The 26743-nt window shown below is 47.7% G+C and overlaps 1 protein-coding gene and 1 pseudogene across 1 annotated transcript; one reads left to right on the top strand and one right to left on the bottom strand.

The window, feature by feature from the left end:
* Positions 1 to 3487: 3487 nt before the first annotated feature.
* On the bottom strand, positions 3488 to 3606 carry LOC120589384 (uncharacterized; annotated as a pseudogene).
* An 11053-nt stretch (positions 3607 to 14659) lies between these two features.
* LOC120586123 (sialic acid-binding Ig-like lectin 15) lies at positions 14660 to 26733 on the top strand. The gene is made up of 5 exons (XM_039842541.1): positions 14660 to 15143; positions 23065 to 23124; positions 23479 to 23866; positions 25079 to 25455; positions 26699 to 26733. Exons 1-5 carry the CDS (start codon positions 15092 to 15094, stop codon positions 26731 to 26733), a joined length of 912 nt encoding a protein of 303 aa, XP_039698475.1. The 5' UTR covers positions 14660 to 15091.
* The last annotated feature ends 10 nt before the right edge of the window (positions 26734 to 26743 follow it).

Genomic DNA, 26743 nt, shown 5'->3' with positions numbered 1-26743 from the left:
GAAAGAAAGAGAGAAGGAAGGAAGGAAGGAAGGAAGGAAGGAAGGAAGGAAGGAAGGAAGAGAGAAGGAAAGAAAGAAAAGAGAGGCAATAACAGGAGAAAGTGGTACGGCTTCTCGGTATTTATATCTGAGCAGAAAGAACGAACTTGCCAAGGCCATGAAAGTGAGGAGAAACTTGGGAGGCGGTGATTTCTCTCCTTCTGTTAAAAGGTGATTTAAAAATATTTTAAAATACCATGAATATATATAGAGAACAATAAGACTACATACCATACAAAAATATTAACAACAATTTTTTTGGATGCAGGGATTATATAATTTTATTACTTTACATTATTTTATTCTTTTTCTCTCTTTGCTCTTTCTGGATTTTCATGTTCTTTATACTAAACATACAATACTTTTATAATTACATTTATATATTTAATTTTTGAAATTAAGGATGATAAAGAAATCTAAAAAATGAGAGGAGCTTTAAAAGTTTAGACTGAAATTCTATGAGTGATATAAAGATATCCAACACCCAATATGAACAAGATTTATGAAAACTGCTAAGGACTCTAGATTGGCCAGTGAAGTTATGGTCAAAGAAAGTGGAAAAGCAAGGAAAGGAAGGCTCGCGGCCTGGAGAAGGGGCCAGGATGGTTAAGACTAACAGAGAGAAAGCAGAAGTCATCGATCAACACCTCTTTTGGTATACATTTTCTCCACCAAAGAAAATCATCCTCAAGTTGGAAAAGGCCAAACAGACACCACAAAGAAAGGATTCAAACCTAACCTGGTCTATTAGTGAGGACTCTGGATGCAAGTGACATAAACTCAACTCATGTCAGCTGTGAAAGAAGAGGAAGCGGATGGCGGAGAGGAGGGTGGCTGGTGCCCCTGCCAGGAAAGCTGGGGCTCCTTTCAGAGGCAAGAGAACCACAGGGTGTGGGCCTCCTGGCCTAGAGCGAAGAAGCAATCTTAAAATGAACAGGAAGCTACAAAAAAGTAATTTGGGGAAACAATAAAAAGTTCCTGAATATTAAATATATGATTGTAGAACTGAAAATCTGAATATAAAATTTGGAAGATATTTTGAAAAACTCTCCCGGAAAGTAAAGCAAAATGACAAAGAAGGAAAACAAAAGAGAAAGATAACAAAATTAGGAGAGGAGCTCAGGAAATCCAATATTTGTATAACGGGAATTCCAGAACAAGAAAACAGAAGGTTATCAATGAAGTAATTCAAGAAAATTTCCCAGAATGAAGGACATAGTTTCCAGACTGACTAGGCCTACCAAACACCCACCATATGATAATAGATCCACAATAAAGCACAAAATTCAGGACACTGAGACAAAGAGAAACACGCGGGGTGGTGGTGGGAAGTTGTGAAACAGGTTACTTACAAAGTGCCAATAATAAAAATGGCATCAGGATTCTCAGCTAGAAGCTAGAAGATAATGGAGGAAAGCCTTCATAATTATGAAAGAACGACTTCGACCTAGAATCCTCTTTCCGGTTATGTTAGTAACTAAGTGTGAAGGTAAAACCAAGATCTTTCCATGTGCAAAATTTCCGAATAATTCACCCTCGTGCACCCTTTCTTCAGTAGCTGCTGGGGGCTGTAAATCAAGAGCACAAAAGATTAATGCAAGAAAGAGGAAGACATGAACCCAGGAAACCGGTGAAGGGAAACCACTAGGTAATTGCAAAGGGAGCTATCAGGGTAACAGCCATAGACCAACCTAGGTGAGCAACCAGCCGCAAACCAAGAAAGAAAACCGGGGAAAACTGCGCCAAGACAGGCATATACATAATCATATTTTTGCAGCTATGAATATATGTTTGCAAGAGGTTAGAGGTCTAAGTATATTCAATTGAAAGTTTGTTATTGTTGTTTTTCAAGGCAGTTGAGCAGCTACACTGTGTCCACTCAAAGAAATCCCATCCCCAGGGCCCTGCAGCCTGGACCTTGGAATGGGACGAGAGCAGATGTTTTGAAAAGTCTCTGCCTGCATAAAAATTATGACAATATCTGACAAATCAAAACCACAGTGAGATATCACCTCAAACCTGTTAGAATGGCTAGTATCAATAAGACAAGTAAGTGATAGCTAGTGTTGGAGAGGATGTGAAGAAAAGGGAATCTTTCTGCCCTGTCGATAGGAATGTAAATTTCTGCAGCCTCTGTGGAAAGCAGTAGAGAGGCTCCTAAAAAAATTAAAAATAGAACTACCATATGATCCTGCAATTCCACTTCTGGACATGTATCGAAAGGAAATGAAATTACTATCCTGAAGAGATAGTTAGTCCCATGTTCATAGCATTATTTTCAATAGCCAAGACATAGAAACAACCTAGGTGTCCAGTGATGAATGAATGCATAAAGAAAATGTACATATATGTACATATATATATACATATTTATATATATGTACATATATATAAATATTCAGCAATAAAAATAAGAAAATCTTACTACTGGCAACAGCAATGATAAACCTTGAGGATGTTACGCTAAATGAAATAAGTCAGAGAAAGACAAATACTGTATGATCTCACTTATATGTGGAATCTAAAAAAACCAAACTCAAAGAGACAAAGAACACATTGCTGGCTGCTGGGGGTGGGGGGTGAGGGGTGGGGGAAATGACTGAAGATGATCAACGAGTACAAACTTCAGTTAGACAATGAATAAAAAAAGATATATTATCATAGTCAATTCTTATATTAAAAATGGATACAAATAAAAAAAAAAGGAGATGAGTAAATCCTGGGGATATAATGGATACCGTGTTGACTATAATTAAATAATACCGTACTGTATATTTGAAAGTTGCTAAGAAAATAGATTGAAAGTTCTCACCACACACACACAAAATTTGTAACTATGGGAGGGGATGGATGTGTTAATTAACCTTAGAGTAGTAATCATTTTTTAATATATACATATATCAAATCAAATCATGTTGTACACCTTAAACTTACACAATGTTACACATAAATTATATCTCAAGGCTGAAAAATAAAGAATTACGACAAGATCTGTCCTTGAAGAGATACCTCCGTGAGGAAACACCCCTCAGCTACCTGTTGGCCTCCATCCCAGTGGCAAGGTGACCGTGGTAGTGAGGCCAAAACCACAACTGAAATGGAAGCAATTCCACCCCATGCTCGCCCCGGAGTCCCAGACCCTTATGAAGCTTGGCCTCAGCCCTCAGCGGCGAGTTCTCGCCCTGCTCCCGGACATTCTGTACTGTGTGGAGAGGTGTTAGGGGCCAGACGACTGGAGTGTGTGCCTCCCTCTGCCTCTCCCCACCCTCAGGCAGATGCCCTATCTTCTCTGAGCCTCTGTTTCTCCATCCATACATGCGAATGTCGCTATCTCCCGGGGATGCTGGGAGGCTTAGATTACACGTACATACAAAACACTCAGAACAAAGTTGGCACTTACTAAAGAGTTGTTGTTTCTCTTGTGGCCTTTATTATTAATTTTCTTTAATGCCTACAACACCTGGTATTCCTAGGTGGTCTCCCATCCAAGTACTGACCAAGCCTGACCCTGCTTAGCTTCCGAGATCAGACGAGATCGGGCACGTTCAGGGTGGCATGGCCGTAGATGTGACCTTTAATATTGTCCTTATTTTGGGTATGGGCTCCAGGACTGGCCTCAATGGGTGGATCGGGATGTGTAACTTTCCTTGTGATCAAAGCAACATCAGGGTTTTTCCAGCTTGCAAAGGACCTTTCAAAATAACCTGAATTTCCATCAAATGCTAGTAAGAATGTAAATTGGTATGAACTTTGGGGAAGTCATGAGGTGGAATATGGAAACTGACTTAAGAATGGGCCTGAAGTTCAAAATGGGATGGAAGGAATGGAGGCTGGGAAAGGCTCAGCCTGCGAGGAGGAAGGGAAACCAGCCCTGCTAGTCATCCCAGTCCTAAGGACTTCTGCACTGACATGTTCATTTTAGATTTATTTATAATAACTTAAGTGGGACCACCTCGAATATCCAAAAAATAGGCCCATTTGTTGAGTAAAATAGGCATATACTTTTGATGCAATGTTATGCAGCCATTTAAAATGATGTTTACAGAGTTTTAATGTCATAAGAAAATTCTATTTGTGTTGGGTTAAGTTTTAAAAGCAGTATAGGAAAGAGTATATACTCTTTGATCTCAACTATATAAGGAAAAAATGGATGTGAAAAGGACGGAAAGATAATATGCCAAAAAGTTACCGGTACGTAGTAAATGTATAGATGATTTCCTTTAATTATTTTATCATTTTTCTCTATTTTCCAAATTTTTACAGTGGATCTGCTGTACCATGATGACTGGGGGGAAACAGCAAAAAATTAAAAATAACAAAAGCTAGTAAGACGTTTCATTGAGCAGTAGCTGTGCATTTGTGGTTGGAGGTCCTATCTCTTGAAAAAATGTGCAAACTCTCTCATTTTGGAGCTCCATCCTCCTGCATTTCCCTTTCTGCCTGAGGGAAAGATGTTCTTCATGCTGGTACATCCAGGAATCAGGCAGGGACCCCTGACATCCAGAGCAAGTAGCTCCCGGGATGTCAACAGGAGCAGTTTCGAGCTGAGGCCAAACATTTTCAGAAAACTATCGGGGTCCACTGCTCTGGTCAGGGACTGCCTGAAGAGGCCCTTCCCTGAAGATTCATGGAACTACAAAGGTCCTTCAAGTGCACTATTCTATGGCCATAGTTTTATAGAGGAGAAAAAGAGAGGTTATTTTATGGAGCCCTTCCAACCGTCCCCAAAGCCCTTAAGTCATAGAGGACCAAAGCTATAACAAATGCTGGCACTGATCTTTGAGACTCAGTTCCTTCTCAGCTACCTCCAAACATCCAACCTGTGCCCGTGGAAGGCAGGAAGAGGTGACTAAGCAGGGCCCAGTAGTTCCTGATACCTCTAACCTTTCCACACATGTCCTAGGACCTCCCCTCACCTTCCACTCCAACCCCACTCTGCGTGACTGAATGATTAATACAAATTGCATTTGCTCATTTCTAATTACATCCTAGGATCTCATATCTTTTTGATGGTAAATAAAAGGGAACAGAAGATGTCTCTTAATGACCTAGAAAATCAAGTTTATACCTTTCCCAAATCAGAATCAATTTGCTCCAAATCTAATCATGTCAGAACCAAGCATTAAAAATGACCTGCCCACTTGGCAATCTCCCCCAGTCTTGTAAGGCACAGTGAGAGTCACTCTCAAGGGTTATTGGCCTGTGATGAGTCAGTATCTCCTATTTGTGCACATGGTCATTACTTTCTACTCAGAAAAAAAAAAAGGTCCTTTTTTTTGTCTATAGATGGACTGAATGTCACAATTTGAAAAGCTCTAACAAAAGTAATCTTTCTCCAAAAATGTCACCAGTCTTACATAGTGTCTAAAAACCCACCATTGAAGATATTTCTCAGAGGATTGACCCTTTATAAAACATTTAATGAAGCCAGAATAGCATTTTACTAAGTGACAGTCAGTACATCTCAGTGGTTAAGAATCCAGTTTCTGGATTGAGTTTTACTTCTGGTAAGACGAGTAAGCTCTTACTGTACCCTCCTTCCTAAAGATAACAAATATAAACTAGACCAATAAAGCCTACATGAAGGCCCAGGAGGGTGTATCAAAAGCAGACTGATTCTAGAGGGAAAGTGATACTTGGAAGAAGGAAATAGTTTGAGGTGAGTCTTCTGTTTTTATGACTTTTAGCCTGAGGGCAAGCAAGCTACAGTCACATAGCTGAAACTGACCCACTATCTTTCCAGCCTGAACAACCCGGGGACAGAGTCTGGGGCAATCGTAGCTGCTGGAAAGTACAGGAGAATCCTGTAAAAGAGAGAGTTCCAACTTGTATGAGTAAACTCTGCCCAAATTTCCGCCTGGTTCCTAATAGCCCATATACAGGACAGATTTTAAGCAGCACAACTAAGAAAAGATAACCGAACTGAGATTTGCAGTTGAGACCAACTTAGGTAATTACTTGCTAAAGCAAAAATGCAAAACTCGTTAATGAAATACAACAGAGCCAGTCTCCCCAAATACTAATCACAAATATCTGGGGTGCAATCTAAAATCTTTTGATATATATTTTAAAAAATAGGAAAATGTGACCCATTCTCAAGAGAAAAGACATTCAACAAAAACCAAGCTCAAGATGACACAAAATTAGCAGAAAATTATTTTAAAGCAGCAATTTTGACTATGCTCGATGATATAAAGGAAAACGTGCTCGTAATGATATGAATATAGTAAATCTCAGCAGATAAATAAAAACTATTTCTAAAAAAGAATCAAGTAGAAATTCTATAGCTGAAAAATGCAATATGTAAAATCTTTTAATTAATTTGTTGGGCTTAACAAAAAAAAAAAAGAGAAAACAAAGGAAAGAGTCAGTGATTCTAAAGAGAGAGCAACATAAAATATCCAATCTGAAGAACAGAGATAAAAGTGAGAGAGTCTGTAGATAGTATCAGAAGGTCTAACATACATGGGATTGGAGTCCTAGAAGGAGAAGAGAGATGAAATGGGGTAGAATAAAATTGTTTGAAAACTAATGGCAAAGAAAAAAACAAACAAACAAATTCGATGACACACATAAATTTACAGACCTAAGAAGCTAGCAAACCTCAAGCAGGATAAATAAAAGAAAACCATATTTAGGCATATTAGAGTCAAACTGCTGACAACCAATGATAAAGAGTAAAATTTTGAAATATTCGGAGAAACGCAACATATTACAAACAGGGGAGAAATGATTCAAAGGACTTCTGATTTCTCATATTAGAAAAAATGGAGGCCAGAAAATAGTAGATGAACATCTTGGAAGTGCTGATAGAGAAAAGGAAAAAAAAAATGTCAGCCTAGAATTCTATATTCAGTGAAAAATATCCAAGTATGAAGGCAAAATAAAGATTTTTCAGATAAAAGAAAACTAAGAAAATTTGTCACCAGCAGACCTGCACCACAAGAATGCTGAAGAAAGATTGTTAGTCTAAAGAGAAATGATTGCAAGTGAAAACATTTAGGAAGAAATAAAGAACATCAAAAATGGTACATATCTATTAAATATAGAAGACTTTTTCCACCTTAACTTCTTTCAAACATATATGACCATTCAAAGCAAAATTATTATAACACTGTCTTGTATTTATAACATGTAGACTCATATGTCACATACAGGAAATGTTATATGTCAGCATCATATAAAGCAAATAGGGGGATAATTGGACCTATGTGATTGCAAGGTTTCTATATTTAAGTGAAGTGGGACGATATTAACACTAGACTGTGCAAAGTTAAGAATATATATCATGATTCTTAGGGCAGCCATGGTGGGCGGGGGAGGGGTGGGGGAAGGAACACAATGATCTACAGCAAAAACAGTGACATATAAATTAAAATGGAATTCTAAAAAAATGTTCAAATAATTTTTAAATGACAATAAATGTGCTCTACTGGGTTGGCTCCTGGAACAGAAAAAGAATATTTATGCAGAAACTAGGGAAATCCAAATAAAGCCTGGTGCTTAGTTAATAGTAATGTACCAATGTTGGTTTCTTAGTTTTGATGAATGTACCATGATAATGAAAGATGCTAACATTAGAGGAAACTGAGTGAGGGATATATGGGAACTATCTGTATTATCTTTGCAACTTTTCTGTAAGTCTAAAATTATTCAAAAACAAAGAGCTTATTTTTTTAAAGATAGGAAAGAAGGAACAGAAGAAGAATAATCAGACAGGACAAAAAATAATTAATGATATATCGAAATATAACTATATCAACAATTACATTAAATATTAATCAACAAAACACTCCAATAAAAAGGTAGATAAAGCCAGAATTGATTAAAAACAAAAGTAAGATCTAACTACATGCTGTGAATAAGAGACACACTTTAAATATAAAGATACAGATTGACTGAAAGTTAATAGAAGCAGAAGTAGATACCATGCAAAAATAATTTTTAATCAGATAATTCAAAACGAGAGTGTGGCCAGAGATAAAAAGGGGCATTTTATGATGCTAAAAGGGTCAGTGGGAAACATTCTATCTTATATGTGTCCACAGCTAGTAACAGAGCTTCAGAATACGTGAAGCAAAAATTGATAGAATTAAAAAGGAAAGACAATTCTATAACCACAGATTATTGTAGAGTTGGGAAATTTCAAATTCAAAAATTCTCAGCATTTGCTAGAAAAGTTAAGACAAAACTTCAGGAGACAATACTACCAACTCCCCTTTTCACCTTTAAAATAGAAATAATAATAAAGCCACTTTTTAGAGCTGCTGCAAGGATCAAACAAATAAATTGGCCGAGAAGAGGTGCATAGTAAATCCTCCACAGTTATTAGTTATTATTAGCTACTTATCTGGGAAGGGAAAACTTAATGGCTCAAAGGAATCCAATTTGCATGGATTATTTTGCCAAATTAGTTAGCTTTGGTCAGTAGAGAACAGACTCTTAAGGAGATGACCATTCAGGAAAATTTTATTTTTATCATAAAATTCATATATCAAAATGGCAGGAACATGCAAACAGTGCAAATAGAAAAATAAATATTAACATCTCTTTCCCTTTCTTTCCTCTACCATCACTTCTATTTCTGTATTAGTTTTCTATGACAACATTTATAAATTACATAGAACTTAATGACTTAAATCAACAAACATTTATTTTACATATTCTATGGGTCAGCAGCTCAAGAGTAGCTTCGCGGAGGGGTTCAGGCTCCAGGTCTTTCATGAGGCTGCAGCTAAGATGTTATCCAGAGTCTCTGTCTTCTGAAGGCACGACTGAGGCTAAAGGATCTGCTTCCGGGTTGTTTCGCACTCATGGCTGTGAGCAGGAGCCTCGGATTGTCACTGGCTGTTACCAAGAGGGCTCGGTTCTTTACCACATGGTTAGAGTCCTCACAGCAGGCAGGGAGGGAGAGCGGGAGGAAGGGTAAGGATCTGGGGAGCACTGAGCATGCGGAAAAGAGGTAGCTGTCTAAATTACATTATGGTACTTCTAAAAAGTAATTGTGTTGTTTCCCAAAACGACTGAAACTAATCACGAACATTTTTCCAGGTCCTCAGAGGACCTGCTTTAATGAACAGAAGATGTGTTTGTTAATTAGCTCATCAAATGTTTCTAAAGTGCTTGAAATTATTTTGACCTCTCACAGGTATCTATTTTCCACTGTTATCTTCGGTCTAACTCTTGAACCTATACTGGTTTTTTATCAGAACCTGAATCTTTGCATATTCCACAAAAGTGGGACCCAAAAATAAAAAGATGATACCGCACCTTTCCGAAGATCAGCTGAATTTTTACTAGGATCCAGGCATTGGCCATTATCCCTCAGAAACCTCGCCCTGTTGTCTTTGCAGCAAGAAGGCCATTATTATCCACATTTTACGTAGCAAACAAGTAGTTGCCCAAGATCACACCATAGTTAATGACAAAGCTGGCACTCAGTGCAGAAGCTGTGCCCTTGCCAGGATATGACACCACCTTTCCCACATGATCACTGGGGTGTTGGAGGGGGTGGGGTGGAGGAACGGGGAGGATGACAAAGAAAGCTGGAAATAACTGGGTTTTCCAGAGAAGAGGAAATGGAAAGAAGACATAAAAAGGAACGACGAGCTTCCACATTCATTCGGAACCAGCAAGAGGATGTGGTCTCATTGCCTTGACAGAATGACTTAGGAAATCGGAGCTTTCTGTCCCTCTTCCCAGCCTAAGCGCTGTGTGAGCTGGTGTCCCACTGGCCCACGCCCACGCTCAAGCTCCTCACATCCTGTGTCAGGGAACGTTGGCCTTTCCGGAAGGCTCTAGGCGGAGACATGATTCGACCTCCCTGGGTTCCTGTTCATGCAAACCTTGCGGCTGGCCCTGACTCTGGGGCCCCCTGAATTGGGGCATCAAGTTACCCAGCTAAGGGTAGGCAGGAAATTAGCGGGTGCCCAGGAACGTACCAGCCCGCCCCCTGCACCCTCTGACTGGAACCTCCCACCAGTTCCTCTGCCACCTCCCCTTGCTGCTACATTTCCACCCACCGCTGCTCCTGAGGGTTACACCCTGGTTCCACTAGCCGAGGCCAGCTGGGGGTTCACTTTCACTAGATGAAACCTGACTGTGAGAATCAGGTGGCAGAGAGGGGCTCTAAAGCTCCCCCAAAACAATCCTGGTTTCATGTTCCGACCCTTCCTGACCATCCCCCGAGCATTCACACAGGGTGAGCACATACAGTTGTGCAGGGCGTATGGTGCACCACCTTACTGATTATAAGAAGCACACTCTCATGTTGTCCTCAACCATGGGGATGCCAGCATCAACTTGTAGCTCACCCTCAGAGACCCGTGAACACACATCCTATTCCCCTTAACAACTCCAGAGAAAAACAAGGTAAAGGAACCCAGAAGGAAAAAGCAAAATTCTGCCTTTGATAACCAGGCATATACCACTGCCTTCCCCCAGAGTCCACGGCCCCCCACCCCAGTATTCCTGTGCAGATCCATGAAGCTTTTGCAACATTCTGCCAGGAAATTCATAGTGCAGGATGTTTTCTACAAAGATGTTTCTAGAAGGATGACCACATGTCTGGTTCACCCAGGACAGCCCCAGTTCATGACAGTACCAACCTTTCAGCATTTGTCTCAGACAAAAGTGCCACAGTTTGGATAGTAAATTATACAGTCACCCTACTTATAAGCCACAAAGGGGCCCTCCCAGAGAGACTGGGAGAAGACAGCATCAGTTCATTGTCCAATAACACAAACACTAACACTAAGAACAGTTTACCTGGGCAGCTAACACACACACACACACACACACACACACACACACATATACATATATATGTGTGCTACATATATGTATATATGTTGTTTTATGTGTGTGCATATATACAACATGTGTATGTGTGTGTGTGTGTGTGTGTATTATAGGTATACGTATTATATATATATATATATATATATATCCATGTGCATAAATAGCTACCTGGCAGCCTCTAGACTGAGAGGTCAATGGGCCTCACCTCATTCACCCCTTAAACTAGTGGTTCTCACACTTAAGCTTACATCAGAATCACCCGGAGTGCTGGATAAAATACAGATTCCTGGATGCGCTATCTGACTCCCACGCCTGGTTTCTTTACATGAGGCTCGTGCTTCCCAGATTCCAGGCTTAAATAGAAGACTACGGTCAAGATACCCAATTTGAGGGTATCACCTTGAGGCATTAACACCATCCGGTGGGGAGGGAAGGGTGGCGGGCTGGCAGAGTAACACTATGAAGGGGTCTGGAACCCTGGATGACCAGGAGAAGCCAGGCCACCTGCCAATTTAAACAGCTCGCCTTGGGACTGATATGAAAAAAGAAAGCGCATTCCAGTTTTCTAATCCGTTTTATTTAGGAGTGTTTGTCTGTCTGTCTGTCTGTCTCTTCCCCACCCCTTTCTCCAACAGATTAGCCTTTATGCTATTTAAAACATCTCCCTCTATGCAAGGACTGGCTCATCTTGCCACCCCCTTACCTGGCTGCTTTTCTGTCCAGCTTTCTGACAATCTCCTTGCAGCAGGTACCAAGATTCTGCCCTTGCAGCAGGGTATTTCGATCAGGCATTGAATGTTCTGAGAATTTTGCTTGTCTGGATTGATGTGCTTTATAATTTCACTATGTCTCATTTATGCTGCTTGGAAAAGTAACCGTTGTCAGTGATGACTGCATTTTGGAGACAAATGTTCTTCCACCAATAATCACCACTGCAGAATCTGTATGGCCACAGTCAAGTAGTTTCATCAGAATGACCCCGTTTAAATAGCTTGCTCCCTTTGGTGCCTCATGCTGGGTTCCCTGGAAGCAGACCCTGAGAAAAGGATTTGAGTACAGGTGGATGATTTGGGAGGTGACCTGTAGAAGCAAGAGTCAAGGGTCACAGAAGCTGGAATAACGACCCATCTATAAACTTCCAGGCTCTGGTGGCCGGAGCAAGCCCCCAGGAAAAGAGCCACAGGTTCTTGCCAAGGGGAGGCTGGTGGGACACTGAGAGTGTCTGCTACAGTGAGGATGCGGAGCTTCTCCGAAGGGTAGAAGCAGTTTTCACAGCCAGTGTGTAAGTAAGCTTCAGATAAATTGGTAAGACTGAGACATCTAAGATCTGAGAAGGTGAGACCTGCATGATCTGGAATTGTAGAATGCCAAGAGTAAAAGGGAGTTTGGGAAGATCAGTGCATGATGACCTAAATTCAACAAGAATCTTCAGAGTCCCTGTAGGATGGTGTTTTTCACCACAGGGATAGTAGGACCCTAGGCAAGGCCTTGAAAGGCAGGAAGAATGTCTGTAGGTACAGCCTGTCCCGGGGCCAGAGCTGGGACCAGAGGCAGAAAGGATCATCCTCCTGAAGGGGATGAAACACCCACCAGAGCAAGCAGTGATGCCAGTGTGGACCCACCTATGCATTGAGCATCTCGCCCTGCCACATTTGAGAGAGACCCACCCACTGAATCACAGACCGAGAAGAGGGTAAGAGGAGGCAGAGGGAAGGTAATGATGGGCTTTGTGAACATGCTGAGGCAGAGAAGTCTGCAGACAGCTGAACAAAGCGGTGTGGCTCTCGAGACTCATAGCTGAGTTGGAGACTGCGAGGACACTCCAGTGCAGGGCAGGTGCACACAGAAGGGCAACAGTTCAGGTAGGTGGCTAGCAGAGGCATCAGGTCACTGTTGAAGGGAGAAAATGGCCAAGAAACTGCTCCATGGTCGGGTCAACTGCTCAAAGTACAAACATTTGCACAGATGCCTGTGTATCCCTGACCAGGCACTGGTGACCCAGCCCAAGCTTGGGGAACAGCAGACCCTGATGAGCTGCTTAGCCTGCCAGATTAAAAAAAAAAACAAACTTCTACTCCATTTAGTTATCTCCTTTCAAGACTGCTTATAAACCAGCTCTCTGCTAGTGCTCTGAGCTTCGGCCCCTGAGGGCCCTCTCAGTTCCAGGGCCTGGGGAGGAGACTTTCACTTGACAAACACTTAGTTAGAGTCTATAGTGATGGGAGAAGCTCTGGTGGCTAGAGAGGGGTGGTTCCTAAGAGAGCATCTGGGTGCAGAGGGTTCACCTTCCAAGGCCTTCCACCCGCCACTTCCTCACACCCGAGCCTCAAGCAGCATCCCAGGTTGGCCTTCTAAGGTAAGGCTGCAGATTCTCCAAAGTTCAACTCCCTTGGAACTCAGATTTGGAGCAAGAATCTGTGCACTGAAGGGCACTTCGGAGATTGACAAAGCAAATGAGATCCAGAAAGGAGCGACTTGGCCAGGCTTGAGTTTCCTGGCTCTTACGAGGGAACTTCGGGAAACAGGGCCTCCCACTCACTATTGGAGAAACTGTAAACCATCATTACTGCATTCTCTTAGGAACATAAGCTGAGCATAATTAAAATGCAAAATGTGCATACCCTATGAGCCAGCGATCCCCCTTCTGGGAATTATCCAATGAAAATATAAGTACTAGTATATAAAGACACATGTACACAGAGTTCTCCTGCAGCTTTGCTTGTAATTTCAACATCCATTAACAAGGAGTGATTAAGTAAATAATGATGTTACATTAAAAATATGCTATGGGATATCATGGAGCTATTTGAAAGAACGGGATAGGTCCTCATCTCCTGAATGGATGCCCCTGATTCACTGCTTAGAGGAAAGAAGCAAATTGGAGTGGAGTTTGTGCCTGCTCCACCAGCAAGGGGCTGAGGATGGAGTTCCAGGCAGTTGGAGCTGAGCTGGGACCCTGCTCTGCTGGGAGTTGGGGAAGTACCCCAGCCAACAATAGAGGACCCTGCCTTGTTCTCTGAGGATTCTGGGACCCCAGGGCCTAACCCACCTCTTTTCCAACTTTTCCAAAATAGCCAGGCCACCAGAAAGAACCCTCCTTCAGGGCGGGGCCTCCTGAGTGGGCTGGGTGGGGCTGGCCCTCCCATCTCTGAGAGTCTGAGAGGGAGCTGGGGAGGAGCTCGTGATGAGCAAGGTGAAAACTGGGCTTGGCCCACAGCATTTCCTCCGCCACCTGGATAGGAAGAGTGACACCTCTAATGTACCTCTGCACGGAGCAAAACGGCTCGAGTCCGGTGCACCAACAGAATAGCGGTCTGACCGTCAGACAGTCCAGTCCAATGCAGTCCAGAGGACAGAGCAAACAGCCCTCTCGTCCCCATGGAGTCCAACTGTTAGTCTCACAAGAGTCCATCCGATAAGCTCCCAGGAGCCCCCTTCTCCTCCCCGGGGGTCCTGACTTCCATCTGGTATTCCACCAGTGGCCCCGGGATGGGGGTGAGGGGTTTTTAGCTCCCACTGCTAGAAGTGTGCCTCAGCACCGGGGACTGGGTCAGAATCTGCATTTTAACAAGATTCCCCAGGCCATTCTTATGACCAGCAAAGTCCGAGAGTACAGTTCTAAGACCCCAGGCCCTGTGGAGGGGCTCTGGACATGAAAGTTAATCATCTGTCGATAAGTCTTTTCCTTGCAAGTATTGACAACCTTCCATGGCCACATTTGGAAGAGTTATTATGTTGGCAGGCTTCTCCTCACACTCTCTCACCATCTTGTCAAAACTGCTCTCCAGAAGCCAGTAGAAAAAGGGAGAAAAGAAGGGGGTGCAGAGAGAGAAAACCCATCCTGGAACACTAAAAATGTAGGAAGGGAAAGGGGGAAGGAAGGAAAGAAAGAGGGAGGATGGGAGGGCAGCATAAGCACAGCAAGTAGTTTGTTCAAAGGGACCAGCAGCCGGAGGAAAGGCCCCTGTCCTTCCCCATCCACTTCTCTGTTTCCTGTCCTGGAAAATCATCCAGTGGTTCTCCTCTTGGTGTTCCGCATGACTAAACCCCACGGGTCTCTAATCTTACCTCAGGCGGCCTGGCGGCCTCTCCCCAGTTCCTCCAGCGCCTGCAGAGCCCAGCAGGGGTGCAGACCTGGGCACGCCACCCGCCCCTTCCCGCCTTCCTTCCCCCACACCCACACCAAGGGGTGTTCGCACTGGTGGTCTGGCCGAAGGTGGGGGCTGGCCTGGGCTCTCCAGGTGCCGACAACATGGAAGGGTCCGTCCGCCTCCTGGCCTGCCTGGTGTGCATCCTCTCGATGGGTGAGTTTCCTACTCTTCTCTGTGGATCGTGCTCAGAACAGAATAGATGCTCACAAAATCCTAGGTACAGCCTTCTTCCCTCGAACTCAGAGCTGTGGGGTTCACCCAGACCCTCCAGGCCTGCGGAAGTGGAAGAGCTGCGCTTTGGGTGGCTGTGGTGACAGAAGCCAGAAGTTTACAGCTGGGCTTTGCCTTGGGCTCCCGGTGATTGAGGCAGGCCCCACACTTCTCTGGGCCTCAGTTCCCCATCTGTAGAAAGGCCGCCTGCTCCACCCATTTCTGCGAGGATCCAGGGAGATAATGGGCAAGGTTTAGGGAGCACAGTCCAGGCTCTGAACAGACCTTTGGGTGTTGCTGTCATCCAAGTGATTTACGTCTTGATGGGCGGGCACAGTCTTGGGTGGGGAAGAGAGCACACGATGGTTTGGGGTAAGGGTGGGGATGATTTCGCATGGGGAATAGGGCAAGTGATAGAGGGCACCCTGACCACCCAGCAGAAACCTCAAAGGGTGACTGGGAACTCTTTGTGGGAGGTTTAAGTAACAATGTCATTAGTCATTTAGCTCAGTGAGTTGGCCGGGAACAGTGTGCGTCAAAGGGTGGTCACTTGATAAAACGCAGATCCTTCGGCCCCACCCTAGACCTGTGGAATCACAGAATCAGGCAGCAGACCCAGGAATTTGCCTTTTCAACTATCATCTGGGGCGATTCGTGCTGTGGAGGGCAACTGGGATAAATGACAGAGGCCATCCACTGAGTCCTTCTGTCCGGGCCTCAGTCCTTCCCTTGACCCCAGCCTGAAATATCCCTCCAACCACTGTGCTCCTGGACTCTGCGTGCACAGCCACGGGCTGTCACGTGCTGCAGGGTGACACCACTGACATCGTGGTGTCGTCAGCTGTTAACCGACATTCCTGATGCAGGTTCCCGTCTCCACACCGGGATAATAAACTCCCACTCCTTCGGTTCCTCTCCTTCCTCTCCGGCAGTCACCGCAGAGCCGAGTCCAGTCGGGGTCTGGGTTCGATGGTAACAGGAAGTGCCCACAGAGCTCTTACTAAGCACCGGCACTTCGATTAGTTACTCACAGGAGCCTCAGAACCCCATGAGAAAGAAACTATTCTATTCCCTTTCCACAGATGAGGAAACTGAGGCACGGAGTTCGGTGAGTGGTGCGAGGTAGAGCTAAGGTTTGAACCCAGGTGCGTGTGGCCCTAGACTGGACCACCCCCCACCACCGCCTTTCGTCCTGTGCAGTCTGCGGTTTGGAGCCGATGGGGACAGGACTTTCTTCTCCCAGTTGACCTGACTCAGCCATCTTTCTGAGATGATTTAGGGTTGGGTCCCACTTAGTGGATAAAAGCTGGAGGAGTTGACCCTGCCCAGACTTGGAGCAGATAAGAGGGCAGGTCAGGATGTGAGTGTTGACATCAGACATGGTTTCAAATGCTGGCTTTGCTACTGACTAGCTGTGTGGCCCTGGCCAGGTTGCCTAACTTCTCTGAGCCTCTGTAAACTGGGGTCCCTGCCCCCTCATGGTGGTATGATGAAGAATAATTAGATCATGGATAAAAGACCCCCAGCACAGTTCCTGGCACTCAAGGGTTGTACAATAAATGGCAGTGACATGTTGCAAAAGTCACACAGCTTCAAGAGAAGCTAGGTATGGGAGTTTTTTGTTTTGTTTTGTTTTGTTTTCCCTCCTGCTGAAGGTCAGCTGCTGTGAATCAGTTAAACACAAAAAGATTTAGGGGAAGCATGAGCAGTCACATGGTCAAGAGCAAAACCCGAACCACACAAGCGTTCCAGCTGTGTGCTGAGATGACCCGAAAGGCCCAGCCACACGTGCGAAACGTCTCGGAGACGGGACGCTTTTCATACTCTTTTCACAGCTGCTTCCAGAGGCCCATAACCAGGGTGAGCAGGGTCCACTGTCCGAGCCCCCTCCAGTGCTGTCTCCCTACGGGCCTCTCCACAGGGCAGCAGGACTGCGCAGGAGGCCCCTGGACCACACTGGGCCGGCCTGGGCTGCATGAACCCCAGGGGCTGCTGATCAGAGTGAGGGTGGTAATGTGAGTCTCGAGTCACAGCCACGCCCCATCTACACCTCTGAGTGCGGGGCCCAAGGCAGGCCCTTGACCAAAGCAAACTGGGAGGAATCGTCCTGGGAAGCCCCCCTTCCACTCCCGGTGCCCCCTCCTTCACACAGGTTTCACCCACCCCCAACCCCCAGTGCTCTGGGCGGCCCTTCATCTCCCGGGGTCCCCACAGGTCTCCACACATTCCCTTGTCCTTCCCCTCTGTCCCCCTCAAAATCTGCTCTTAGAAAGCTGGAGGTGCCAGGGAACATGGGAGTGGACTGGGAACTCTGACTACTTGGGTGACCTTGGAAGAGTCCTCTATCAGTCCCCAGAGCTATGATAAGCAGGTGCAGCAATCTCAGTAGCTGTCATCCTCAAGGACTTCTGTGCCAGGCAGGCCTCCGGCGAGCCCCTCATTTATTCTTCATCACAACCCTGCAAAGTGAGGATCTTTGTTCCTGTTTTAAGGTCAGATGACCTTCTAGAAAGTCACCGCCTGGATGTGACTTGGAGTCTTCTGAGTGCAACCCACGCTTTACACCGCCTATGCCAACGTGCGGTGGTGCTGAGCCTGGGGCAGAGCTTGGTGCTCAGAGGAATTGACTTGGCTAGCTCTGAACCACTGCAGAAAAACAAACCAAAAAGGCCAGACAAATCACAGCAGTCACCTGAGGTCATGGGGCTGCTTATATGGGATGCAAGGAAAAGTCAGGGAGGAGGTGGGCTGCTGTCACGGGTCCAGGAGGAAAGGGAAGGGTTGAATGAGCCAGGATGCTTCTTGTGCTCCTGGTTGCTACTGCAGAGAAGTCCTACCCAGCAAGGAGGAGGAGAAAAGGGAGCAGTGTCCCCGGAGGAGGCCAGGGGAGCATGGGCAGGGCCATGCTAAATCGGAACTCTGAAGAGCAGTGCCATGTGGTGGACACTGGCCCCAGGACAGGGTCAGCTGTGGCTCTGCATCTGTCAGCTCAGGTGAACTGACAGCAAATAGCCATACCACATAGCCAGAGAGGAGAGGATTAAGGGGAAGCCAGCATTACCCTGAGGGCAGAAAGCGATCGCAGACCCTGTACTCCCTGTACCTCACCCCTCCCCTAGAACCTTCTGGACGTGGGTCACACTGAAGAACGGAATTCCTCTTTCAGCTCCCTCCTCGCCCCTCTAGACTCTACCCCTTTCTCACCTTTCTCCACTGATAACGTACCTGGACAACATGCAGACCCATGGAGAAGACCTTCCGGGAGCAAAGTGAGGGGCAGGAGGGAACCGGAAGACGGGCAACGTTCCCCAGCTCGACCCCCACACCTAACTGGTGAGGTTTGGTGGCCGAGATGAACATCTGTCCTTGGCCCCAGAACACCTTCTCCTGACCCCCAGGAGCCACCATGCCTGAGAGGACACCACAGAGTCACTCTCTGAGAACACCCTTGTTATCACACCCATCGTTCCCGAAGAGGGTGGCCCCCTTACGAGAGTCGGGCTCATCACAATGGCTGCCTGTCAACTGGTAATGCCAGCCATCATGGCAGCAGCACAGCAGACCTCTGAGGAGCCCCAGCTCTGAGTGCCATGAGGCTACCCCTCAGAAGGTCCAGGGTGACTGCCAACTTGGCATCAGCCTCCCCCTCGAAGTCCATAACTTGTTTCTTCCAGAAAATTATCACACAAAGCCCACCCAGAAGCCCTAATTCTTGTTCAAGCTCCATTCCGTGAGGGAACTCCGACTGGCCACTGTCCCTCTATGACCGCCGCGGGGTTGCTTTCCTGTCTGTGATTCACGAACAGAGATGGACCCACATTCCGTGACAAAATCAATAAATGGTTTTCTCTATAGTCAACAGAAGCCCAATAGCACAGAACACACTGAAAATGACCTACAGTAAAGCTCCCAGGCACATCTTCTTCCCTCCTCCCCAAGGCACTGACTGGCGGAAACCTTTGCTCAGCTGTGGCCCAAACCAAGGTTTCTGTTTCTGATCCATCCAGATGCTGCTTCTGCCCATCCAGGTTCTACAGATATGCTTCTCTCTCCCACGAGTTCTCATCTCGCCCTGGCACCACTGGCATAGGGCTTTGGGACAGTAAGTCCAGGGAGAGTCAACTACTCCTTAGTTGAGACATGATTATGATGACACAGGAGCTGGTGCCCTGTGCTGCAGCCCCGGCCCCTCCCTGCTGAGCACCCATCACCATGAGGGAGCGATGTGGGGAGGGTGGTAGATGGCTGTGTGAGACCACTGAGGCATGGTTGCATCTTTCCTGGGAGTTGAGTTTTCTGGATATCTAATGGCTCGTTTTTAAGTACCTAAAAATCTTAAGTACCTAATAATGTTTCTAAAATGCTTTATGGACTTCCTTGTCATTTTAATCCAAATATCATTTTCACAATAGACTTTTAGACCGAAAAGTCACCTTAATAAACATCTAGACACATCATTTCACGATGAGCCCACTGAAGCTAGAGAGCTATGGGGACTTGCCTAAGGTCACAAAGTCAAGGTCAGTCTAGCCAGGGCTAGAGCCCCAGACAGACCCCTGATCCCCCATCTGGAGAACGTGCCTCTCTTGGCAACGAATCTTTGCAAGGCGACTCAGGTCATGGTTGCGGACATATGTTATACCAGCCTGCTGCAGTGTCGTGATGCCTGAAGACCCTCTGCTCTCGCTTCTTTAAATGGTCCCTTTTGTGTTGTACTTTTATCATTTCTGTCTTGAGCTGTCATTTCATTATTTTTACTGGACCCTTCCTCCCTGACCAAATGTCAGTTGTCATTTCTGGCTCTTTCAGTGGGCCTCCAAACAGAACCCACTTTCCAGCTTTTCACGTTCTATTTCCCTAGGCTATTTTAATTGTGTATAAATGAAAAACAAACAGTGGCTGAGTAATGACCAGACGGTAAACATACTGAGGAGGGCTACTAATTGTCACTGTCTTTGTATCCCTAACACCCTGTATAATGTTTAGCATACAATAGACCCTCAATAATATCTACTGAGTGCATAAATACATGAATGAATACTAGCTGTCAGGTGAGTTAAGGGTAAGGGCTGGGCTATTCTATTTCACGTGGTCTAAGATGCCAAATCAAGCTGCAAGGTGCCATGTCAGGGTATCAACATCTCGACCCCCTGTTGCGTCACCCTGGGTTATACGCCAAGAGCACTGCTCCACCACTGGTCAGCACTCCCCACCCCATCCCCGTCTATTCTCACTCCCTTTGCAGGGCCGTAAGGTGAGGGAACTAACAGGCATTGAGCCTTTGCTGAAGGTCAGACACTGTAATCTACATATGCGATTTCATCCACTCCTCCATCCTATGAGGAAGGTATTATGTTCCCCTTTTTGCCACAGAGAAGCTTGAGACCTGGGATATTAAGAAACTCGCCCAAACATCTCCCTGTGAGTGAAAGAGCCTAGAACAGTGCCAGGCACAGATTGGGTGAGGAATACAAGTCTGGTGAAAGGATGACAAGTGAGATTATCCCCCAGATCCAGCTGTGCCAAAGTTGGGATGCTTTCTATCCTGCCCCGTGGCGCACCACTGAAAGGAGGTATTTTGGACAGAGGGGAATGTGAGCCTTCTGTTGACTGCTGGAGGTTCACAGACCTGAGGGAAGCAGATTAAAGACCCTACAAGAAGGTGGCTCCAGTTCAGGAGTAGCCCCTTCCCTGTCCTAAGAGATGGGTATGAGCTGCCAGAGGGAATGGTAAAGCCTTGGCTCTGCTTCTGGTGGATCAAATGACTTGGCTGTGTCACTTGAGCTCTCTGAGCCCCAGGTCCCCCTTCTCTAAAAGGGGCTAATGACAGTCCCTTGTGAGGTTATCGTGCACGTGAAATGAGATGAGGTATGGCCCCCAAAGAGCCTCTAAAGCACTATGAACTCTAATCCTGTGGTTCCCTGCAACCTCTGTGCTGAAGTCCCTGCCTCCTGGTGTTGCCCTGTTGTCCCCTTTGTCTAATAGCCTTCAATCTGTCTCAAGGCTTAGTGACATCCCACTTTTTTCTCAAGGCTCTGCTGAAATGGCATCTCCCCCCCGCCCTTGCCTGCCCAATATCTGCAAAATGCCTTTTTCTCCACCCCACACCCAGCCAGCCTGATCATTTTTGCTTCTGCTCTGTTAGCAATTCCATTCAACATTACCTACTATGTGGCAGGAATCGTGCTGGGCAATAACAACACAAGTGTGACCTCACACACGTAGTCCATGTCCTCATGCATGGGGTCCCTGCATGACCTCTGGGTGCCCTAGCAAGACACACAGTTAATACAGAGGAAGTGCCCATACAGAGGACGTACCTCCGCCAGCCCTGGGGCACAGGGGTGGGGCACCAGACCTAGACTTGGGACTCAAGGAAGGCCTCCCACTGTAGGTAAGAAGGGAGCCAGCGAGTGAAATGGGCCAGAAACCATGATCGGACAGGGGGAACATTGTGTCCCTCATGAGAGCACCTGGCAGGCCGCAGTATAATTATGTGTCCCCAGATCTGTCTCCCCTTCTGAGCCACAAGCTCCAGCAGGCTGGTACTCTATTGATCTTTGTAACTCCTGCTGTATCCCAGTGCCTGGCTTAGAGTGGGGTCGTGTCTAATAAATCTTTGCTAACTGATGAATACACAACGGCAAACAATACGTGGGGAATCTGGAATGCCCGAGTTACAGAGGGTGAGAAGTACAGGGAAGGGCGGAGGGCGGAGCCTCGGGAGCGGGCAGACACTTTCTGCCACCGAGAGTGCTGACTGAGCCAGCAAAAGCTTTAGAAAAGGTTTCACAAATTTGGAACTAGGCCCTTTGATTATTAACGACTGAGCAAACAAGATCTTACTAGGGATGAATGGCAAGTCCTCCATTCGAGTTCAAAAGCATAATTCCACTTGTCCAGAAGAGAGATTTGGCTTAGAAGCAGATCGTGTGAAAAAAGAATTTGTGGTTTTACTTGATTGCAAACTCAGAACAAGCACAAAATGAGGTTGTGTACAAGGCACAGCTCACACAGCCAATTCGTACCCCACTCTGCTGGTCCCACGCAGCTGGAGCACACACCTGGAGCCCTGGGTCAGGACACTACACTGCTGGGCGAGTACCCAGCAGGCGGTGAGAATGGGGAGGGGCCTGGGACTTCCATCAAAGAAAGGAAGGCTTAATGGGTCTGGGATCCTGGAAAGGCCACCTCAAGAAGGGGATGTGCATGCTCCTAAGAGCACTGGTGGTCATATGGGTAGTGGGTGACTTTGTTTCTGTGCAGAAGGAATGCCCTGACCTGTAGATCACTTGTAGATGGGATGGGCTCCCTGGAGGATGGTCTGCCAGCTGTGAGCTGAGAGGATTCCTGCCCAGGGCATGAGTCGGGGTTGGGCTACCACAAAGAGCAAAGAGCACTGGACTTGGAGTCAGAAAAGCTCAGACTTCAGAGGCTCACAATGCAGGAAGTGAGGAAACTGAGTCCAGAGGTGCTTGCACAGAGCAAGGAGGCAGGATAACCGCTCACCACTCTCGGCCTCTCAGCTCCCTGTCTACTAGGCATTAACCACTTGGAAAGTCCACTTGGGTTGACCTAGATTCTAGAGGAATTTCATCCACTAAATCAACACATTAACTTCAAAACATACCATCCCCTCCCGAGCCTCAGTTTCCCCTCTCTGAATGAGACTGTTGGTTTCCTTGGATGAGCCCCAACATTCCACACCTATAGTTCACTAGAGTGCGGGCTGTGGAGTCAGGCCATTCTGAGTTTCAGTGATGGCTTTGCCTCATCTTAGCTGTGTGACCTCAGGCAATTACTCAACCTCTCTGTGCCTCGGTTCCTTAACATGTAACCCAGGGATAACTGTGTTTACCTCTAGGATCATATGTGAGAACCAAAAGAGATACTACTGGGAACTTGCTCAACACAGACGTGCACAGTAAGTGCATTTATTCTTCTCATTTTCTTGGAGGTCTTGGAATCTCAGGAACCCAGGGCTTTTCTGCAACAGGGGAAGTGATGGGGTCATCGGGCTGTAGGTGAGGTGGAATCACCCAGAGAGAAGAGAGAAGCAAATAGTCCCAGGAAAGTGGGGGAGGGTTCAAGCACTTGGTGAGTCTTCGCAGTCAAGGGCCCTGGAGATGCCTCTCGAGTCACGGGGTGGGTCTCCAGGCCCCACCCCAAGGGGTCCCTCCGGAGTCCTGGAGTGTCCAGACCCCACAGGGGGTCCCTCCGGAGTCCTGGGCCCGAGCGGAAGGGCTAAGGCTGACGCACCCCGCCCGCCCACCTGCAGGTGTCCCGTCGCAGCACTGGTCCATGCAGGTGCCGGCAGAGGTGAGTGCGATGGCGGGCGAGGCGGCCGTTCTGCCCTGCACCTTCACGCACCCGCACCGCCACTACGATGGGCCTCTGACTGCCATCTGGCGCTCCGGCGAGCCCTACGCCGGCCCGCAGGTGTTCCGGTGCGCGGCGGCGAGCGGCAGCAAGCTCTGCCAGACGGCGCTCAGCCTGCACGGCCGCTTCCGCCTGCTGGGCAACCCGCGCCGCAACGACCTCTCGCTGCGCGTCGAGCGCCTGGCCCTGGCCGACGACGGCCGCTACTTCTGCCGCGTCGAGTTTGCCGGCGACATCCACGACCGCTACGAGAGCCGCCACGGCGTCCGGCTCCGCGTGACCGGTGAGCGCGGCGGGGTCTGGAGCTGCCTGGCCGGCGCGGCGCCTTCCTTCCCTCCCCGCCCTCCCGCCCTTCCCCGGAGGGCTTACTAAGTGCCTGGCACGTTTCCGCTGCTGGGATCCGAAGGGGAAATAAGACATATACCTTTGCCGGAGCGGGGCGGGGGGGTCCACACCTGTCAGTGGTTATGGGCCGCCCGAGAACTTGTCAAAAATTCAGAATCCTGGCCCTGGGAAGGCTGGGTCGGGCCCTGGAGTGAGCATTGTGATGAAGCTCTCAAAGAGTGAAAAAAAAAAACAACGAATGAATAATAATCCTAAATATGGCAAGGGCTGCAATGGGGTGAGTGCTGTGTGCACCGAAAGGCGGCCGTAAGTGCACACAGGGAGACTCCTCCCCTCCCCCCCCACCCCCTCACTCCCCTCATCTCCTCATGCCTAGCACTTTGCTAGACCCTGAAGTATAAAGATGTGGGAACTGGAATCCCCCTCCCTAGAGCATTATTCTCGGCCCTGGCTATCCATCAGAATTATCTGTAGAGCTTTTAAAAGTCCTGAGCCCCCTGCTATGGGTGGGTCCAGGAGTTCTGGGTTTGAGTTTGACTCTGCCAAGAACTTCCCACGTGCACGTAGGCTGGCTGAGCTGTCTCTCTGAGTGCATTTCAGTTTCTCCCCAGGGTGGGCTCCTACCCAACAGAGGCCCACGATTCAGTGAATCGGTCTCAGCTCTAGCTCTCCATGAAGTTGTCTGGTTGTGGGAGGTGCCCTTGAAATCGCCAGGAGACTGCCCCCAACCTGCACTCCCATAGTAATAACAGCCATTTAGTGAGCATCTGCTATGGGCCAAGCCCTAGCCCAAGTACCCTCATACGTATTAGCTTGCCAAACCTTCTCACCAACCTCATAAGGTAAGCGATCCCCATTTTATACATAGAGAAACTGAGGCACAAAGCGGTGGAATAGCTTGCCCAAGGCCACACCTGTATTGGGACCTGGGCAGGCTGGCACGAGGGGGCCCACTCCTACTTTTTGCATCCCCCAACTTCCTCCAACTTTCTGGGCAACCAAAGGGGAACAGGGAGGGACACCCCTTGACCCTACCTGTCGCATGCGTGCCCTCTGACCACAGTTTGCTCTCCCCCCATACCCCTGCATCCCCACCACCCCCCACCTCCTCCCTAACCCACGTCTTTCCCACACTCCTCCTGGATCGTTGCCAGCCGCTTCACGATCGTCAACATCTCGGTGCTGCCTGGCCCAGCGCATGCCTTCCGTGCGCTCTGCACAGCTGAAGGGGAGCCGCCGCCCGCGCTCTCCTGGTCTGGCCCCGCCCAGGGCAACGGCTCAGCTGCGGCGCAGGGCCCAGGTCAGGGTCACGGCCACCAGGTGACCGCTGAGCTGCCCACACTGGTCCACGACGGCCGTTACACGTGCACAGCCTCCAACAGCCTGGGCCGCGCCGAGGCCAGCGTCTACTTGTTCCGTTTCCATGGCGCCTCCGGAGCCTCGGAGATCGTCCTCCTGCTCGGGGCGCTCGGCCTCAAGGCGCTGCTGCTCCTCGGCGTGCTGGCCGCTCGCGCTGCCCGCCACCAACTAGGTGGGTGAGCCCCTGGCCAGGGTGGGGACAAGGGTTGGGGCAAGCGGAGGCTCTCCTTTTAGGTAAAACTACCAGTCCAACCACCTGGCATGACACAACCAAAACATCATTTTTGTGCCTATTCATCATCTCACTTTCTTCTCCCTGCATCAAGCCTAGGAGGCGGGATGAGCCCATTTTACAACCAGGAAGCTGAGGCCAACGTGGTTAAAGAACTTAACACAGACCCAGACAGTAGAGCTCCGGAGACCACCCCTTTACCACCATCTCCTGAAGGACATCTCCCCAAGATCTCTGACCACACACAGGCTTTCCCAAGTAGCACCATTTCATTAGTTACAACCAGCCTCTTGAGGACCTACTATGCGCTGTGTAGGTGCTAGGAATACAGAGATGAATAAGGCATGGTTGCCTGCCCTTGAATGGGATGCTGAGGAGTAAGGAGATAATTGCGACCTGGCATGCTGTCCTAGAGCCCAGGGTCTGTATACCTCACTCTGGTGGGCACCTGGACAAGGGCCAGGAGAGAAGGCTTTACACAAGCAGGTGAGAGTGAAATGAAAAACTCTAAGTAGGCATGAGCTAAGAAAGCGAGGAGCTAGTTGTGTGACCGGCAGAGGGAACAGCATGTGCAGAAGTGTGGAAGGGTAAACTAGCAGAACTTTCAGAGAGCTGCAGTTCTCCTCATACCGCTCACTGGGCTGGATGGGAAATTTGCTCTGTGACCCAGGGAGAGAGCTTCCCAGAGCCTCTCAGACCACCCAGGTCAGCAGCACACTCTCCTGGGATGAAATCCAAAATTTGTCACAGTTGCCCTGGCTACCTACCATTTTTTGCCGGAGTGAGGCCCAGACAGTAAATGCTGGGAGAGGGATGGATGGGAAAAGCAGTCCAGCGTGGCCTGGTCTGGCCCAAGAAGGGTGTGGTGAGCTGATAGAGTGGGCTTTGGACGGCCACAGGGAGGCCGAGACCTGGCTTGCTCTCTTACTGGTACGTCAGACTCGCCGAGCATTCTGTATACAGGGGCCTCAGCAAGGTGGGTTTTTCTGTTGGACCTCTCCACCTTCCACCTGTCGCACTAACTCCCGCTCGCCTTTCAGGTCACTTGGCACCCTGCTAGCTTGCTGTTTGTTGCACGGTCCCTTCAAACCACTCTCCACAGTGGGGTGGGTGGATAGCTGGGACTGTAGCCGGGAAGCTACCATGGAGATTCATGTGTGCTCTCTCTCTGCCCCTCACACAGAGCACTCAGTCACCCAGGACACCCCGCCACGGTAAGTGAACTACC

The sequence above is a fragment of the Pteropus medius genome, unplaced genomic scaffold (genome assembly GCF_902729225.1).
Source record: "Pteropus medius unplaced genomic scaffold, Ma_sr-lr_union100, whole genome shotgun sequence".
Taxonomy (NCBI): Eukaryota; Metazoa; Chordata; class Mammalia; order Chiroptera; family Pteropodidae; genus Pteropus; species Pteropus medius.
This window is presented reverse-complemented; position numbering and strand designations above follow the sequence as displayed.

Coding starts and splice junctions, on each gene's coding strand:
- LOC120586123 (XM_039842541.1), top strand. CDS start 15,092: ATGGAAGGGTCCGTCCGCCTCCTGGCCTGCCTGGTGTGCATCCTCTCG. Junction 23,125..23,478: donor GCTCAACACAGACGTGCACA/GTAAGTGCATTT, acceptor GCCCACCTGCAG/GTGTCCCGTCGCAGCACTGG. Junction 25,456..26,698: donor CGCTGCCCGCCACCAACTAG/GTGGGTGAGCCC, acceptor CCCCTCACACAG/AGCACTCAGTCACCCAGGAC.